This window comes from Malaya genurostris, chromosome 3, assembly GCF_030247185.1.
Source record: "Malaya genurostris strain Urasoe2022 chromosome 3, Malgen_1.1, whole genome shotgun sequence".
NCBI classification, from domain to species: Eukaryota; Metazoa; Arthropoda; class Insecta; order Diptera; family Culicidae; genus Malaya; species Malaya genurostris.
Window position 1 is genome coordinate 298049897 of NC_080572.1, and position 18065 is coordinate 298067961.

Here is an 18065-nt window from a genome sequence, read left to right on the forward strand (position 1 = left end):
GTCGCTTTTAGGGGGATTAATTACATAAATTGTCACTTTTAGGGGGTTTAATTACATAAATGAAATTTGCCAAAAGATTGCGTCTATCATTCTGAGCAACTTTGCTAATGATACTTGATACCTTGAAAACCACGTTTTTAATAAGTTATCAATTAAGAGCGTGAAATTGCGCTTTTGAACCACTGTGCAGCGGTGCGAAATGACGATTCAACGCCAACTGAGGTAGGAATCTTTCGTGGATTGTCATCTCTGGTCTAACCGCGAATGGGATCATGCCTTTGCCTCTGCATGTTATTTTTAAAATATTTAATTTATTCGATAAGTTTCCGTTTTGTTTTCGCTAAGTTACAATCGTCAATCAATCACTATAGGTATAATTTTAATGTTTTTCTTTTATATGGGTATATTTTCCGCTGTCTCTATTCTCTACTCGCGCCGACTAAGTATGTGCGTGCGTATGTGTGTATTTCTTCTTCTTTAATTTATTCTATTGATTGTGAATTGTTCTTCACTTGTCCCTGGACAATATTCGAGTTTTCAAGTTCTCTCGATCGATTGTTAATCGATGAGATGCCATTACTTGTATTATATGAATAGATTTTGCTTGTCTCGTTAACAGTGCATTTATTTCTTGTTTTTTTTTTAAATCGAAAAGTGTTGCCATTACTTCGTGCTCTACTTGAGCTGAATATTATTTATTAGGTTCAGTTGCGTGGGCAGTGTTTCACGGTTATTCGTAACTTCTGTCTCGTTTTTTCACACACTCTCAGTAACAAGTTTGACGGCTTGAGTGTTTTTATTTCATGCAAAATTTTGTTCCTTTCACCAGTGTCTAGATAACAAAAAAAAAGGTATGGAAAACTCGTTCACTAACTTATTGATATATTTTTCACTCCTCTGAACGGGCGGATTTGGCCGGATCTCCGGATCTCCAGTTCGTTTCCGAGAGAGTGTAGCTTAACTATAACTACATAGGGTTAAAACTAGCGCCTAGCAATTACCGTAGAGGGAGTATGAAGGGGGGTAAATTACCGGTAAACGCATGTACGTCTGTGTGTTGAGTAGCAAATGTACAATAGAGACAAACCCCGTTGTTTTTTTTCCGATGGCTCGTCGTTGTTCAATAGTAGTAGTAGTTGTAGTAGTAGACAAGGCTTAGATTAGATTATTAGATTATTTCAATTGTGGGAGGCTATTGCAATCTCATGCCTGCGCAGACTTCTATCGAATAGGTGATAGAATAGTCAGAACGGTTGAAACCAATGCGTTTCGACGTTTGTTGTTCCCACCGTTGTCACTGGTTTGGCGCTTTTTCACCAAACAGTTTTTTGGGTTTCGTGTTCTCTTTCACAGCGAAAGAATTCCTAGGTCCGAAGACTACCGATTGTTATTCCCAGAGTTGAGGGGTTCAACCGAGAAATCATAGCCATCGTCTTATCATGATTTATCAATCGAAACTCTAGTTAATGGTTTCTGCGAATAAGTTCAGTATCTTTGGCGTCTTAACCAGTTGGACTTTTTTTTTTTTTTGTTTTTGGCGAGAAAAATCGTGTGACGACGGTTGGGTCCACAAAACAAACATCAAAAAGATTGTCTTCTGCCTTAGATAAAGGTTAAAAAAATAATTACAGACGCGCGTACATGAATTTATGTTGAGTATTATGCCATCGTGATTGGTTTCACTGCTCCGCCGGAGTTTCCGATTCTTTACAACAATTTCGGGAGCCAGTGTCACTTTTTATTTCGTTGCTTCAATTGTTAGTAGTTTCCTTGACTTACCACTAGAGAAATAAACACTTGCAGCGAGAGTTAAAACTTAGTCATACAAGTACAGTACATGATAACAGTTTCAATAATATAAATGACAGTAAAACATATTGCTTTTTTTTTGTTCTGCTTCTTCTTCTTCTTCTTCTTAAAATACGATCCATCGCGTGAGTTTCCATCTTTTATCAAAATCGAAACTGTTGTTTGATAATCAGTGGAGATATTTACAGCAGAGCTAATCTTTGTTTCTTTTGTTTTATTTTTCCGTGTCGTTACAAATTTTTATTTCTGGCGTTAAATAATTTTCCTTTGTTTATTTACACGCGCACTATTCGGCAGCGCGCACACAATTGTTGTTCCAAATCTCGTTGGTCCGAAACGAAAAAGAAAGAGGGATTTTTTTTCTAATAATAAGCAAATTATGATGGGGGTTGCATGGCAGTATCGTTCTCAACGTTGGTTAAGTTCCAAATGGTACCGGAGCCTTCCTTTTCTTCGTCGTTCATAACTATTTACACCATTATAATAATAATAATAATAATAACAGAACTAATCATTCACTTACGAACTAAACAGATTCAGTTGAAGAGAAAGTACGAAATTTCAAAACCGAAAGATATATTTTTTTTGTTTAGCAAAGCAAACAACCGGAACTTGGGCACGGTGTTCGGCCCGGTGTTCTAATCCCATTCGCCGATGTACATGGCCCGTGGTGCCGGAATGTAGCCCCGCGTCGGCAACGGAACCCGACCGTACATGTGACTATAGGGCGATTCGACGACGTCGGTATCTAGAAGTTGAGATGAGAAGAATCGTTTAACAGATTTTTGTTGTTGTTTATTTTTTGAATCTAAACTCACCGATTCCACTCTCGTAGCTTCTGGCGTGCCACATGAGCTGCTGGTGGTGCTGATGGGCGGCCATCAGGCTGTGATGGGGATGCATCTGGTGCAGCTGGTGCAACGATTGCAGCGACGAAGGATGCTGCAAATGAGCTACCGATAAGCGTTTGGAGATGGCAGCACTCTCCTTGCTGTTGCTGTTGTTGTTGGCTACGTTGCTGTTGTTGTTGTTTTCCTTTGATTTGGACGATTTGACGAAATTTGGCACTCGGGCTCGCAGTCCGCAGTAGTAAGGATCATCTGAAACGAGGAGTTAGCATACAGTCAGTGGAATTTCTGATTTTCTACTTGTCGAGTGTCTCGAGTCGGGTGTGTGTTGTTGAACCCGTTCGGAAGAACCCATCGAAGCTCATTGTTATGCAAGATGGGAAGCCGCCTGGTAGAACTTGACTGTTTTATGACGACCCGGTACATTGTCGGTCTGCCGTTGGCCGATGAATACTAATAAGCATGTTTCGTTCCAAACGCACCGAGCGAGGGTCTGTTTTCCATTCTCTGATTAGTAGGAATTTGATTTGGAATTCTTTGCGATCATGAACCGTTAAATAATCCGGCCGAGTTTGTCTTCAATTCGGTTTTCACAGTAATAAAACTAAACGAGGCCAATCGAATAATGGTACGTGGAGGAGTCGTGCTGTCTAATATCATTTAGGATCGGCCCATGCAGTTAAGGCAGTCAATGGTCGTCACATTGTGGGATTTGCTAGTTTGATGTATTTGGCAGAAAATGGAAATTATCCAATTCGAGCGCCTGTTCCCATTCAGCGACAATCGTTTCTCCATCGAATCTTTCCAGACATTGCTCGGATGAATCGTAGTAGGCATGTGCTCCGGTTGCGAAAACTTTTCGTTACTGTCAAAATTTTGCTAAACGAATTCTGTGTCTGGATTTCAGACAAACTTAGATTTTGGTAATTGTTATATACTGTTATATAACATAAGGGCTGATGACAGCACCGTAAAGTGGTAGGTTTTTTGCTATTTTCCCGTTTCAAATTCAATTTTCTTGGAAACGGTGCAGAATGTAGAAAAACCCACCTGATAATGTCTTCGAAATTTAGTTGAGAATATTCTGTGAAATTTTCAGAATGATTCATTGAGTTTAGCGGTCGTGTTGTATTTTTTCTGACTGAAGAACTGCAGAAAAATGGAACGCTCGGAAATGCATACCTCTACTTGTTCATCGAATATCTCGGCTTTGAAGGCTTGTATTATAAATCTACCGTGACAAAGTCTTGTATTTTTCTGTGAAACAAAGTCAGTTTCAATGCATCCGCCATTTTTTTCGCTTTGGTTTCCTGATAGCATTCTGAAAAAGGAGAGAGAAATAAAATAGGCTCGACAATGCTGCCAAAAACACAGACATTCAATCTTTGTGAAAGTTGAATATTTTTTCATTGTTCATTGGAATCCATGTGATGTCCAACCCATACGATAGATTAATGTGATAAAACTTCTCATCAAATCTACTACTTTTAGTTCTTGATATCGAGGTTGGTGTTTTAGATTATTGCGTTCTCTCTCGAAGATCGTGTCATTTAAAGAGAAATTTTCAGGCTCTTCTCTGTTCTTGTTGAGTTTTTCTGAGCTTCTTTTGTTCATATTTTTCAGAAAAGATTCTGTAGAATATCTCTTTTGTCGTGAATACGACTTACTTTACTATGGGGTGCCTTTTCAAAATTTACCCTCTGAGAGAGTAATAAGTTTTTGATCGTGAATATCTTTTGTTGTATCTAACGAATCAACATAATTTTTGCTACACGCCATCGGAAATATGATCACAATTTTATGATAAAATTTTCAGTTTTGTGACATAATCTCAAATAATTCAAAATTAAACTTTTCTGAAATGTTTGGTATAAACGAGTATCAAAGAGGATAATCCATAAGGCGCGTTTGCCTTTCTCGTATTTTTAAAGCTCATAGCTCAGTGATCTGTGAAAGGATTTATATAATCTAATTACCAATTGAATCGAAATTTTTCAACTTAAACGTGTATAGCAAAAGCATTGAAGTATTTCAATAGTACACTATTGAAAAACCTATCTCATTTGACCCATGTCAACACCAGCCAATCAGAACGCGTTCTGAGGAAGAGAACAAAATATCTGCTGCTGTACAACAAATCGTTCAAGAAAAATGTTCCGAAAAGTGGTGAATATCGTAGTGAGTTCCTCAATTTGGTCCTTCTGAATGCTAGAAACGAATCCCTACAGCATATTGATAGTTTCTTTCAATAAATTATGCAAATCTGAAATGAAATAATCGACATTAAAATTCTATATTCGGCTATTTTTAGAGCCGTTAGGACCGCCCATTAGTGAAAAAGCTACAAACGAAATCACATAAAAGGAAATCTCTTAACAAAAATTCAATCAGTTTGGATTCTATCGCCACTGCGAGCAGATGTATTTTGTGTCGTCTGCACAGCTGGAAGAAGAGACCCAACGCAACGAATGTTTTTGATTTTTGCTAACATGAGTCTTAAAGTTAAATGGATTGCAGCCACGATTTTTGATTGTTGAATTCATTTTTACACCGCGATCTTAACTGTAACGTCGCTAACATTGAACTGTCAAAGTTTTGATTCGATCAGTGGCGCGACATGTGTCGACAAGTTAAGCCCGTATACGAGCGAATTGCGCTGCGGTACGCTCAGTGCGTGTGGGCAGAGATGACATTTCACCAGAGTTATACACGCTAGAGTCAGATTTTTGCCACACCAAGGATGAAAAAAACGAAGCACCGCACAAAGAGGAAAGCGCACTTCTTCTCAGTGTCGAATAGACAGCATTTGAGTGTGTGCTTGTGGTTAAAGCAGCTGGCGCGTGTGAAACACATTCTCTTCGCATGAATCGCGCACACGCGCTCTCGTCTAAATACACCCAAGTGACCACTGGCGCGTGATTGTGAGCGAACACTTCTGTGAACTTCAATTAAAAGAGAGTAGATCTGGCCTTGCTATAAAAAATTTGCAAGGAAAACCGAAAATTTTACGATAAATTGTTTTATTTTGCTGATTTTGCGTGTCCACGCTTCATCTACGAAAACCATACAGCAGAGTGCTCACCGGCGTGTACACCTCTGTGAAAGTATCTGCATCCATCTCAGAGAATTTATTAGCTAATGCTCTAGCACTTTGGTGCGATTCAGTGGAAGAGGTAAAAGGAAATAAACAAACGCACTCATGATGTGTGCACACTTTACACAACAGTGGTGTACAAATGTGAAAGAGAAGAGCTCTCGTTGAGGTTGTCAGTGCGAGGGAAGAAATTTTGCTTGCTCTTCGTCACACAGAGGAGATAGACATCTCTGCGTGTGGGTCGTGATTTAAAAATTCACTCTTCCGAAAGTATTGATCTTCCCACTCTGAAACTTTGCCACGATTGAGTTAAGCCCCTAAGGCTTCTTTTTTCAACTAAAAAAAAAAAAATAGGCCCAAGTTTGTTTTTTAATTTTTAACTTTTTTCATGAAACTAACTTCAATGGTTGTTTGATGGAATCGCTTATTTGAAAGCTAAGGAAAAGACGCACGTTTCATGACTTGGACGAATTTTTGTATCTTTAGTAGATTTTACAGTATAGACTGTTGAAAAAAGTCTCTTTTTGGAAAACGCGAAACTTCAAAAAATCATATCTCGAAAGTTCCACGTACCATATTGAAATAAAAAAACGTGTCGAATATTTTCGAGTTCTTTACCGAAAAAAATAGTTTGATGAAAAACAAACAAATTTGGGAGGCTGATTTTGCGTGGAATACCCCATATATAAAAATGCAGCGGTCATTCTTTGTAATCGCATCACGTAAGAACGGATGGACGGATTTACATAATTCTTTTTTTGTTTGAGCAGTTTTACCCCCACCGGGTTCGTATATAAAAAGGGGGGTGGGTAATGTCAGGGACATAACTGGATTTCGTGAATACGAAAACAACTGGCATGTTCCGTAACAATTCCGAAAATCAATTAGTTGATCAATTGTATGAATTATGCAAGCATTCCCTTTTTTTACATTTTTCACAAAACCAAATGAGGCTTCACTTGATCTCCATTACTATGAATTTCACACAGCGAAAAGTGCACAAATCTAATCAAACGGTTCTAGATTTGCACTAAACTGAGAATATTTAGCTTCGGTTTACGAAGAAGAAATCCTAATATTTATTTGGAAAACTTTTAGAGCCATTAGAACGGCTGATTTTGTGTGATGCTCCCCACCGTTGTCCTCTTTTCGTTGTTTTTTCACCAATGCAAACGACTAGCAGCTGTGACGTAATCGCAATTTGTCAGAAGTGAAACTAGCTTCGCAAACGACATACAATACATCTGCTCGCAGTGGCGATAGAATCCAAACTGATTCAATTTTTGTTAAGAGATTTGTTTTTATGTGATTTCGTTTGTAGCTTTTTCACTAAAGGGCGGTCCTAACGGCTATAAAAATAGCCGAATACAGAATTTAAATGTCGATTATTTCATTTCGGATTTGCATTTCATTAGAAGAAATTATCAAGATGTTGTACGGGATTCATTCCTGCCTTTCAGAAGGACCAAATTATGCATCGCATTTTTTGAACGCTTGAGCCCAAATTTTTTTGAACTCCTGCATGTTCCAAGCTGCCTTATCAGTTTTCTTGAAGACCCTCTTTACGATTGCCCAGTAACGTTCGATGGGTCGAAGCTGAGGCAATTTGGTGGATTGATATTTCTCTCAACGAAATTTATTCCCTTTTCCGCAAGCCAATTGAGAGTGGTTTTGGAATAGTGGGCCAACGCTAAATCCGTCCAAACCAGTGGAGGTGTACTATGCTTCTTATATAAAGGTAGCAATCTCTGGAGAAACTCTGATCGATAGATTTCTGCATTTATAGTTCCGGTAGTGTAAAAAATGGTTGACTTCAAACCACAGGAACATATTGCTTGCCATACCAGTACCTTTCGACCGAATATCTCCACTTGAATCGACCTGTCCGCATCGCTTACGTCCTCCCCAACGACGACAGTAAAGTATTGTGGACCTGGAAGGGTTTTTGAGTCCTCCTTTACATAAGTCTCATCGTGCATCGAAACGCATGCATCCGAACACTGCAAAAGACGCGAATACAATTTCCGGACCCTTGTTGCTGCTCGCTTTTTCTGTTCTACACTTTGTTTCGAGATTTTCTTCTTCTTGTAGGTCTTCAGATGATTTCACCTCTTGATACGCTGGATCATTTCGACACTCGTTCCTGCTGTTTTGACCAAATCACGTATTGACATTGATTTATTCTTCATGATTAGAGATACCACTTTCTGGTCCAGTTTCGGGTTGGAAGAACCGGGTGTTCTGCCTCTTCCTGGTAGCTCATTCAAAGAATAGTGCCCCCCAAACTTATTAATGATGGTTCTAACACTGGCATGATGAATCCCAAACCGCTTCGCCAATTTTCGCATAGAAATACCCTTTTTTATTTTATTTTATTTTATTTTATTTCTGGAGCAGGGAAAAGCCCACTGGAGATAAGTTATTATCAATCTCCAGTAGGCATAAAACCTCCTCATCTTTTGTACCAACAGATTACAGAATATCCAAATGATACATTTAATATTATTAACTATTATAACTACATAGCTAAGTACTTAGAACTAACGATAAACTCTTTAACTCTTTAGAAGATAGTGTTCGACTAAACAATTTCCTGATAGTATCACGAGTTAGATGAAAGTCGAACTGACTTGAACAGCTATTGAACACTCGGCACATACTGACAAATGACTCGTTGTGGCCATAGTTGGTTCTGGCGGCAGGAATGCGTAGGAAAGGATGAGTTCGAAGACAACGACGATGAATATCAAAATCTAAGAGCAAACGTAACAGCTCCGAGCAATCAATTCGTGACTGGAGAAGATCAGCAATGAAAACTGCCTTGAACACATTTCTGCGAACGGACATGAGACGGACATGAGATCTATGAGCTTGCAGCGATCTTGGTAACTCGGAAGATTTAGGGGGTCTCTCCATGGTAGTTGGCGAAACGCAAAACGAATAAATTTATGTTGAATATTTTCTATGCGTTGAATGTCGTTTTGATAGTAGGGTGACCAAACCACAGCTGCATATTCTAGTGTAGAACGGACCAAAGCACAATATAATGCGTGGGGGAATATATGTTTTTGAAATCTCTCGTCACACGGAAGACGAACCCTAATGGTTTCGAGGCTTTATTGATGGTATATTCAATGTGCTGTCTTTAATACACGATTCTCGTCTAAGAACAGTTTGTAAGATCGTGTAGTCGAATTGTTTAATTGCGAGTGAATGAAATAACAGAACATTTTGAAGCATTAACGGTCATTCGGTTTACTCTACACCAATTTGTAAAAATGTCCAGTTGTGACTGCAAGAATCTGGCGTCTCCGACGATTTTGACAGTGAAAGAGTTTGAAATCATCAGCATACGATAACTTCATGCATTTTAGCAAAATGTTTAAATCGTTTAGGTAAAGTAGGAATATGAACGGTCCAAGATGACTGCCTTGAGGAATTCCGGAACTGACCGTAAATGGAGACGTAGTGCAATCTTCTATTTTTACTGACATCTCGCGATCGGTTAAATATGAGTACAGTCAATTAAGAAAAGGTCCATTGAATCCAAGTCTACTCAGTTTCGAAATTGTGATCCGGTGATTGATCTTGTCGAAAGCAGCAGAGAAATCAGTATATATAGCATCTGCTTGCAGTCGCGCTTGCAGGGATTTTACATCCAAGACGATTAGTTCGAATAATTTGAATACTGCGCATAACGCCGCTATTCCACGATAATTTGAGATCTCGGTTTTATTGCCTTTCTTAAAGACGGGAAAAATGTATGATATTTTTTCATATGGCCGGAAAATGTCCTGGAAAAGAACTATTAAACAGTATCGATAGTGGAATCGAAATACCATTTGAACATATTTTTCGTAATATAGATGGGATCCCATCAGGACCAGCACTGAATGATGACTTAAGCTTGGAGCACGCTTTGCTAACTTCAGTGGTCGTAATAATTTAACGAGAGCCAAAGGGAGTACGCAGAGGAACGTTACCGGTCGCTTCATGAATTTGATCGTCAGTTAAAATTTCGTCCGAAAAAAACACTGCTAAAATGCTTACGAAACAGATCACAGATTTCAGTAGATGTTGATGCTTGAACTCCATCAAGTGACATTTGAGTTGGAAAGCCCGTTTCTTTACGTTGTTCGTTGACGTAACCCTTCTTACTTAGCCATGTGTCCAGAACTTTTATTTCCACTTCCTTTTCATTACGCAACATTTTGAAAACGCAAAATTTCAACCGCACAAGCAAGTAAACAAACGGAAACTGACAGCCAAACGCACAGCATGCTGTGATCTGAGCATAGAAAACAATCACAAATCCATGCGTACAACACAAATGTAACAGATCGGCTGAAAAGTTCGTATCGTTTCTATGAGAGGGCGCCACTAGAATTAAATCCATTCCATTTTCAGTTAGCACCAACCTTCAAAAGATACGTGTATAAATTTGACAGCGGTCTGGTTATTAGTTTGTGAGATATTGCATTTTGAGTGAAGCTACTTTTGTTATTGTGAAAAAAATGGAAAAAAGGAATTTCGTGTGTTGATGAAACACTACTTTTTGATGAAAAAAATACCGCCGATACCAAAAAATGGCTTGGTGAGTGTTATCCAGACTCTGCACCGGGCGAAGCAACAATTCGTAAGTGGTTTGCAAACTGCGTACTGGTCATATGAGCACCGAAGACGATGAACGCAGTGGACGTCCAAACGAGGCTGTTACCGATGAAAACGTGAAAACAATCCACAAAATGATTTTCAATGACCGTAAAGTGAAGTTGATCGAGATACCCTAAAGATATCAAAGGAACGTATTGGACATATTATTCACGAATATTTGGATATGAAAAAGCTTTGTGCAAAATGGGTGCCGCGTGAACTCACAATCGATCAAAAACAACAACGAATTGATGATTCTGAGCAGTGTTTGGAGCTGTTATATCGAAATAAAACCGATTTTTTTCGTCGATATATAACAACGGACGAAACATGGCTCCATCACTTCACTCTGGAGTCCAATCGACAGTCAGCTGAGTGGACTGCACGCGATGAACCGAACCCAAAGCGTGGAAAGACTCAACAATCGGCCGGTAAGGTTATGGCGTCTGTATTTTGGGATTCGCATGGTATAATTTTCATCGACTACCTTGAAAAGGGAAAAACCATCAACAGTGACTATTATATAGCGTTATTAGAGCGTTTGAAGGACGAAATTTCAAAGAAACGGCCTCATTTGAAGAAGAAAAAAGTTTTGTTTCATCAAGACAATGCACCGTGTCACAAGTCGATGAAAACCATGCTGAAATTGAACGAATCGGGCTTCGAATTGCTCCCTCATCCACCGTATTCTCCAGATTTGGCCCCCAGTGACTTTTTCCTGTTCTCAGACCTCAAGAGAATGCTCGCTGGTAAAAAATTTAGAAGCAATGACGAGGTAATCGCTGAAACTGAGGCCTATTTTGAGGCAAAGGACAAATCGTACTACAAAAATGGTATCGAAAAGTTGGAAGATCGCTATAATCGCTGTATCGCCTCTGATGGCAATTATGTTGAATAATAAAAACGAATTTTGGCAAAAAAATGTGTGTTTCTATTAAACGATACGAACTTTTCAGCCGAACTGTTATGTGAATAGCTTATTTTTGATACATTCCTTATAGCCTTCCTATATAAGAAAGGCAAACATGTCAATCTTTATTTTGGTGTTGCCAGATTTTAGCTATTGACAATAGTGTAGCCAGTTCCCGGAATATAAGTAGCGGCCTACGTATATTCAAAATGGGTATTAGACCAGAAAAGTTTGGATACCTACGTTCTAAGCAGTCATTCGATTTCTATTGTAATCCAGCTCGTCCAAACCTAGGAACAGGAGATCACTTTAATCTTTGACTTTACACGGTTCGATCAGCAACCTAGAACGAACTCAGTTCGGCCCGGCAACGACCAGTAAAACAACTTATCTGTTTCAGGTCGTCCCGCGGCAGCATCGTGGAGTTCTGTGAAAATTATTTATCAAAAATTGCCATCGCAGCAAATATTTTCCCCGGACAAACCGTCGAAGTGCACGGGAGAACTGCGCGTCGTGGCCAAAAGAATGGACCAAACTTATCTGGATTATTGTGTTGTTGCAGCTCGCTATCATCGTGAGGCGGTTTACGGTGAAGTGCATTGAATTGAGCAATGTGGGAAGCATCCGTAGGAACAAAAACCAAATCCACTGATATCACAACTTTCAGCATGTCGCCGGCTGGCTGGCTGGCTGGCTGGGACTAGGATACGAAAACATCCGATGGGACGGCAGAACAATTGTAATGTAATCTAAATTTAATTAAATGGAAACTGGAAGATGGGAAGGCCTCCCGTGTCGATGGTCACCACATTTTTTCTCTATTCGATGCGCCTGATTTTATTGAAGAATGCGTTTGTTGCCGGCACTGGTTGTGAAACAAATTCTTTAACCCCATTCAATTTTCGATTTTCCTACCGACTGAAAGCGACGCCAACAGATAAGCCGAACAAATATGCAACAGCAGGAGCCTGAAACAGAAGCGCCTTTGGTTTACGCTCGCCTCTCGCGGTGCCCTTTTTCGAGTCGAAATCCGGATTAGACTATAAAAACAATGAGTAGCTTTTTTTTTACTATCCGTTCGGCCAACGCAAAACGACGGCACTTTGGATGGGATGACCTTCGACGGATTCCGAACGAAACGCTCGGAACTGCGTTGCGTTGCGTTGACTCTAAAGTGCACAGTCCACAGTCCACAGTGCCGGACAAAAGATTCTTCGCCGCACGCCGCCTGGCTAGACTAGACTAGACGGGTACATAATTAAAAGTTTCTCTCTATGTCTAACCCAAACACCAGCCTGTGAGTCGCAGTTATAATGATAATAATAATAATAAGAATAACAATAAGAATAATAATAATACCATAATGTAAGGGAAGTCAGTGAAAAACAAAAAAAAACTTACCATACTTCTTATTATCTTTGCCTTTGTCTGATTTTCCTCGTGGCAGCTTGACGCGATTCTCGTCCTCGATGTCATCGTAGTCCGGCTGCGGAAGCAATAGAGAAGCAAACGCGGAAGGTTAGAATTAATTTGTGCATTTCAGTTGTGGTTGACAAATTCGGTAGAGGCAATTGAGTGATTGTGTCGAAAGGTGCAAGTGTCAAACCCCAAGGCTTGGCAGTGCTGAAATTAGCAGACAATGAAATGATTTGTGCTTTGTACTTCGAAACGAAAAGAGTTCAAAACCCTGGACTTGAGAAAAAAACAACTTGTTTGAGAATGAAGATGTTGAATGTAGAGTAAAAACTAAAAAAACAAGTCAAAAGAGCAATAGAATAAAAAAAAACCATACGTTCAATGCAATTGTCAAACTAACCTTAAAGCCCAATTTGTTAATTTGATACAAAACCTAGCAAAATAGTAAAAATATTGGTGAAAAAACGAATTCTCATAATAAGAACAAAATAATCTGAACACTAAAACAAACTGTGACGGGACATTTGACAACTAATACAGTAAAATTGGTTTTTGGTTGCGCAAACTGAAACTGACCCAGGGTAATTCCGACGACACGACCTGCCACTCGCCTATCAAAACTGTATCGCAAATTTAACTACCCCTCAGTAAATGGTAATGTCAAAATGAAATTATCTGAAAAACTATTAAAACTAGCAACCAGTGTTGGTGATTGCCGAAAATTTGACAGAAGCTGCAATATTGCTATCTATATTGTATACAACATTTTCAATCCGGTAGAAGATGCTAGAAGAACTCGTATCTCGCAATGCATGAACCGTGAGAGTATTTTGCAAAATTTCTTCGCTCCACTTCATACTCTGAGTATTTCTCGGCCCTTAAAAAAATACAGTCTGATAATGATCGTTACTGTGTGGAATTTCCCAAGAGAGAATCGCAAGTTGACAATTATCGCAGAAAATCGAGTCGATGATTCAACTTGATGATTCTCATACTAGATTGCAATATTTCAAAACCCTTGTGTGGAGCATTCACATACATTTTCATAGACACAACTTATACAAAGATTATATGCACATAGTTAGAATAAGCGGCAATAGTGAAATGATTCTATCGCAATTATCAACTGCCTGTATAGAATCGGATCGCGAAACGAGAATAAGCGACCGTTTGTTGCTTCAGAGAGGATCTCCACAGCGGCGTGCTAACCTTTGATTCTCAGAAATGTCATCGAGAGAAATTCACTCTCGCACTGGTGTCTATTCTATGTTAAATGAGCCATGCCTGGTTTTTGTTGTTGCGATGATTTCCAACTCTCCTTGATGGCACTGATTCAGTCGTTGAAGAGTTGCCAGCGAACGTTCTTTGATACGATAAAAGCCATCCTTGCTAGCAACACAAGTTGATCAATTATTAGTTTTGAATAACAGTTACCAAAACCTTGGTTACTGCATGTTGAAGACTTGAAGAAGGTAAACAAAATAAACTGACTCGAAAGAAAGATCCTTTTTTTCGCGGCAAGTTGCAAATTCTGCATCATCATCACGCGTTAGATTAGTAGATAGATTAGCTCAGCTGAGGCTCGAGCATACGAAAAATTTCTTGTAACACCAGCGCAATCAGGTTGCCGTATGCAGCCAAGAACTTTTGTATTGGATACTACTTTTTTGGTATGACGCAACGTTTCAATATCCACCGATGCTAGTTAAATAGTTTAACGTAATCAGACTTAGATCTATGCCGGCTCTCCGCTATGTAGACGAGTTACAAAATGGTAACAAACTTTGCAATCATCATCAAATCAAAATTTAGTAACGGAATATGAATGATATAGCTGAGTCGATCTGGTATATCATTACTATTGTACGAAATGCAAGAAACTTATTTGCAGCAAATCAAAGATACTTGAATATTTCAACTTTATTTTTTAATCCATGAAAAAAATTGCACTTCATATGCAGGTACGAATATACTTATAAACAAAATTTATATTTATTCTTTTCTAATGACTTCCAATTGTTCCCCGATTCTTTGTATATTTGTCACTTCTGAATTTGTTTCAAATTGTTCAACTCTCGTTGCTAATCAGTGTACATGTTTTAAAACAATACGACGTCATATTTTGGACATTCGAGAAACTCCTTTACAGCTACTCTCAGTGATTTTTAGATCTTCGCAAAACGGATGGTAAAATTTGATGAACATGAAAGACATTTGGAAAGCTCGGGGATCAACTTTCTTAGCATATGGAATCTGATCGTAAAACAAGTTTCCTTCAAATAATTTGACAATCGATTCTCAAGCAGAGAATGTACAGTAACTACAATCTCTCGAAAGGCGTCTGGAACCTGGAAGTAATCGAATGTCGGATACAATTCAACAAAGTTTTATCTTCGTTCCGTGCATACTGGCACGAAATTCCGGGTTTGTTGTCAGTATATCAAGCAACGGTCAGGTGTTTCGGAAAGTCGAGTGGATATTAGCAATACACCTAGTGTCAGATTTGACATTGTGCTTCCAGTTCCGGTCGCCGTAAATCCACAAAGAACGTTGTAACATTAGCTTGATAGTATCTTACATTTTTTAAATTTGTTCCAATACATGATAAACGGTTGAACCTGGCTCTGGTGCAGGATAATTCTGTAATTCGGAATAAATGAATTCAGTAAGCCAAAATTTATTTCTCGTGCCTAGCGTATTGCGAAAGCGTCTAACTTCGTCATATTTAATAATTCCATTTCAGCGTTGCAAACATGGGCATCTGTTTGTAGCTTTCACAGTCTCGATTTCTTCACAATAATTTTATGTTTTTTTAAGTTGGTTCTGATGGCACATAATTTAAATTAATAAAACTTTTTCTACATTTTCTCAAATGGTTTGTTTATTTATTATTGGGCTCCATGGAAACTAGCTCGCAGCAAATTAAACAGTGTTGCGCAAGAAAATTATTTTTATCATTATCAAGGGGTCGCTATATTTGTGGTAACTGGCGGTAAATCACTCACGAACACTTTTTATTCCTATCTTCCTTCGGAGTGCCTGGTCGGTAATTCCATCAATCATGCAAAAATGACATAAATGGCTTCCTTATTAGAAATTAAATCGCGTAGTGATAACAGATTTTTTCATGGAAAAAATACAAATACACATAATAGGAATGACAGTACTAGCCCGCTTAACCCTTTTCACTCCAATTTATTTCAAAAATTGTATTGGGTTGAGCCAGAAATACGACTTGGGGTAAAACGGTATAACAATATTCGTGCGGTCATTGAATCTATTTGGTAAGTCTTTCTTCGTAATATCAATCGATTTTAATCAGCCTTCTGTCGGAATGCGATAGACAGTTCATGCACTTATAAAATAGATCGAGGTAAAGAGGGTTAAACGGGCTAGTATTGTCATTCCCATTAGGTGTGTTAGGTCGAAATGTGGATATCTGCTTCGGAATTGTAAATCTGAATCCAACAGAAAATTATGTGCGTGGATAAATTGGGGTAAAACGATGTAGCACAATTCATGCGATCATGGAAACTATCTGTTGACTATTTTTGTGAGGTTAGGGGAAGATGGGGTAAAACGCACCCCCGAGGCATAATGCACCTTTTGCTTTTATCAAAAGTTACCAATTTTTTTTCACTAAAAAAAATCGTGAGGAAGACGATTTTAATTTTGTAACCAGTGAACTTCTTTACCAATCATTCGGGTTTCTAAAATTAGTTCTAATACAGACAATGTATTTGCAATTTTCTAGAAAAATCGTCAAATTTATCGTCTCATGTTTTTGGGGGCAAAACGACCCGAATGAATAATAGTGAGCAATCTTCCACCTGGCAAATATTTCGTCAACGAAAAGTCGAAAGTTTTCTTTAAATAAGAAGAAGGAGCTTTATGAGGGTGCATATTGCCCCGTGATTGTCATGAGTTTTGATCCGTTGTTTAAGATCATCCTGCCTTTATGTTCAGATAATCGTCACTTCGCGTAATTTAAAATGTATATTTTTCATGTTTTCCACGATCGGGCGCCATGCCCCGCATATATTTCAACAGACAATTTTTAAGGGTTTTGGAAAATAAGACATTTCATGTATTTTTCAATGTATTCAGCGAGTATTTGTACGTAATTTTGAGAAATAAAGATTACGGAAGATACGTGAAACTCTTACATGTTATTCTCTATATAAAATATAGCTACATTTCCTTAGGGGGTGCATTTTATCCCATCTACCCCTATAAGGAATGTATCAAAAATAAGCTATCCACATAAATTTGTGTTGTACGCATGTATTTGTGATGGTTTTTTAAGCTCAAATCACAGCATGCTGTGCGTTTGGCTGTCAGCTTTCGTTTGTTTACTTGTTTGTGCGGTTGAAATTCTGTGTTTTCAAAATGTCGGGTATTGAAAAGGAAGTGAAAATTATGGTTCTGGCTAAGTGAGAAGGGTGTTACTATGCGAAAATTGGAGAAGCGGTTTGGATTTCATCATGCCAGTGTTCAAACTATCATTAATAAGTTTGGGGAACACTATTCATTGGATGAGCAACCAGGAAGAGGCAGAAAACCCGGTTCTTCCAACCCGAAACTGGACCAAAAAGTGGTATCTCTAATCATGAAGAACAAATCTATGTCAATACGTGATTTGGCCAAAAAAGCAGGAACGAGTGTCAAGTTTGTGAGTCCTCTTTTACATTACCTTCCACAATGCTTTACTGTCGTCGTTGGGGAGGATGTGAGCGATGCGAACAGATCGATTCAAGTGGAGAAATTCGGTCGAAAGGTATGGTATGGCAAGCAACATGTTCCTGTGGTTCGAAGTCAACCATTTTTTACACTACCGGAACAATAAATGCAGAAATCTGTCAATCTGAGTGTCTCCAGATCAGATTGCTGCCTCTATATAAGAAGCATAGTACACCTCCACTGTTTTGGTCGGATTTAGCGTCGGTTCACTATGCCAAAACCACTCTCAATTGGCTTGCGGAAAAAGGTATAAATTTCGTTGAGAAAAATATCAATCCACCAAATTGCCCTTAGCTTCGACCCATCGAACGGTACTGGGCAATCGTGAAGAGATTGGTATGGCAGCTGGGAACATGCAGGAGTTCCGGAACTTGATGAAGAGCGTTCGATCAAAAGTTCGAAAAGTCGTGAAGGAATAACTTAAATTTCATCCGGTTTTCATTATGCTCAAGTTTAACCTCGGCCAATAAAGGATACATTTTTAGTTTGAATAAAATATCGTTTTTTATCATAATTTGAAAGAAAAATTTGTGGATAGCTTATTTTCGATACACTCCTTATGCGAACCATAATGGGTCCAAACACCGATCAGTAG

The 18065-nt window shown here is 38.7% G+C and overlaps 1 protein-coding gene across 9 annotated transcripts in view; it reads right to left on the bottom strand.

Annotated features, from left to right (window-relative positions):
* Nucleotides 1-291: 291 nt before the first annotated feature.
* LOC131438996 (uncharacterized) overlaps nucleotides 292-18065 on the bottom strand; it is a 515523-nt gene continuing 497749 nt past the window's right edge. For all 9 annotated transcript variants that reach the window (XM_058609452.1, XM_058609453.1, XM_058609455.1 and 6 more), the window contains 3 exons: nucleotides 12716-12800; nucleotides 2628-2909; nucleotides 292-2557 (listed from right to left, as the gene is read on the bottom strand). In XM_058609452.1, coding sequence (XP_058465435.1) covers nucleotides 2448-2557; nucleotides 2628-2909; nucleotides 12716-12800 — 477 coding nt within the window. In that variant the 3' untranslated portion in view covers nucleotides 292-2447. The remainder of the gene's footprint in view (nucleotides 2558-2627; nucleotides 2910-12715; nucleotides 12801-18065) is intronic.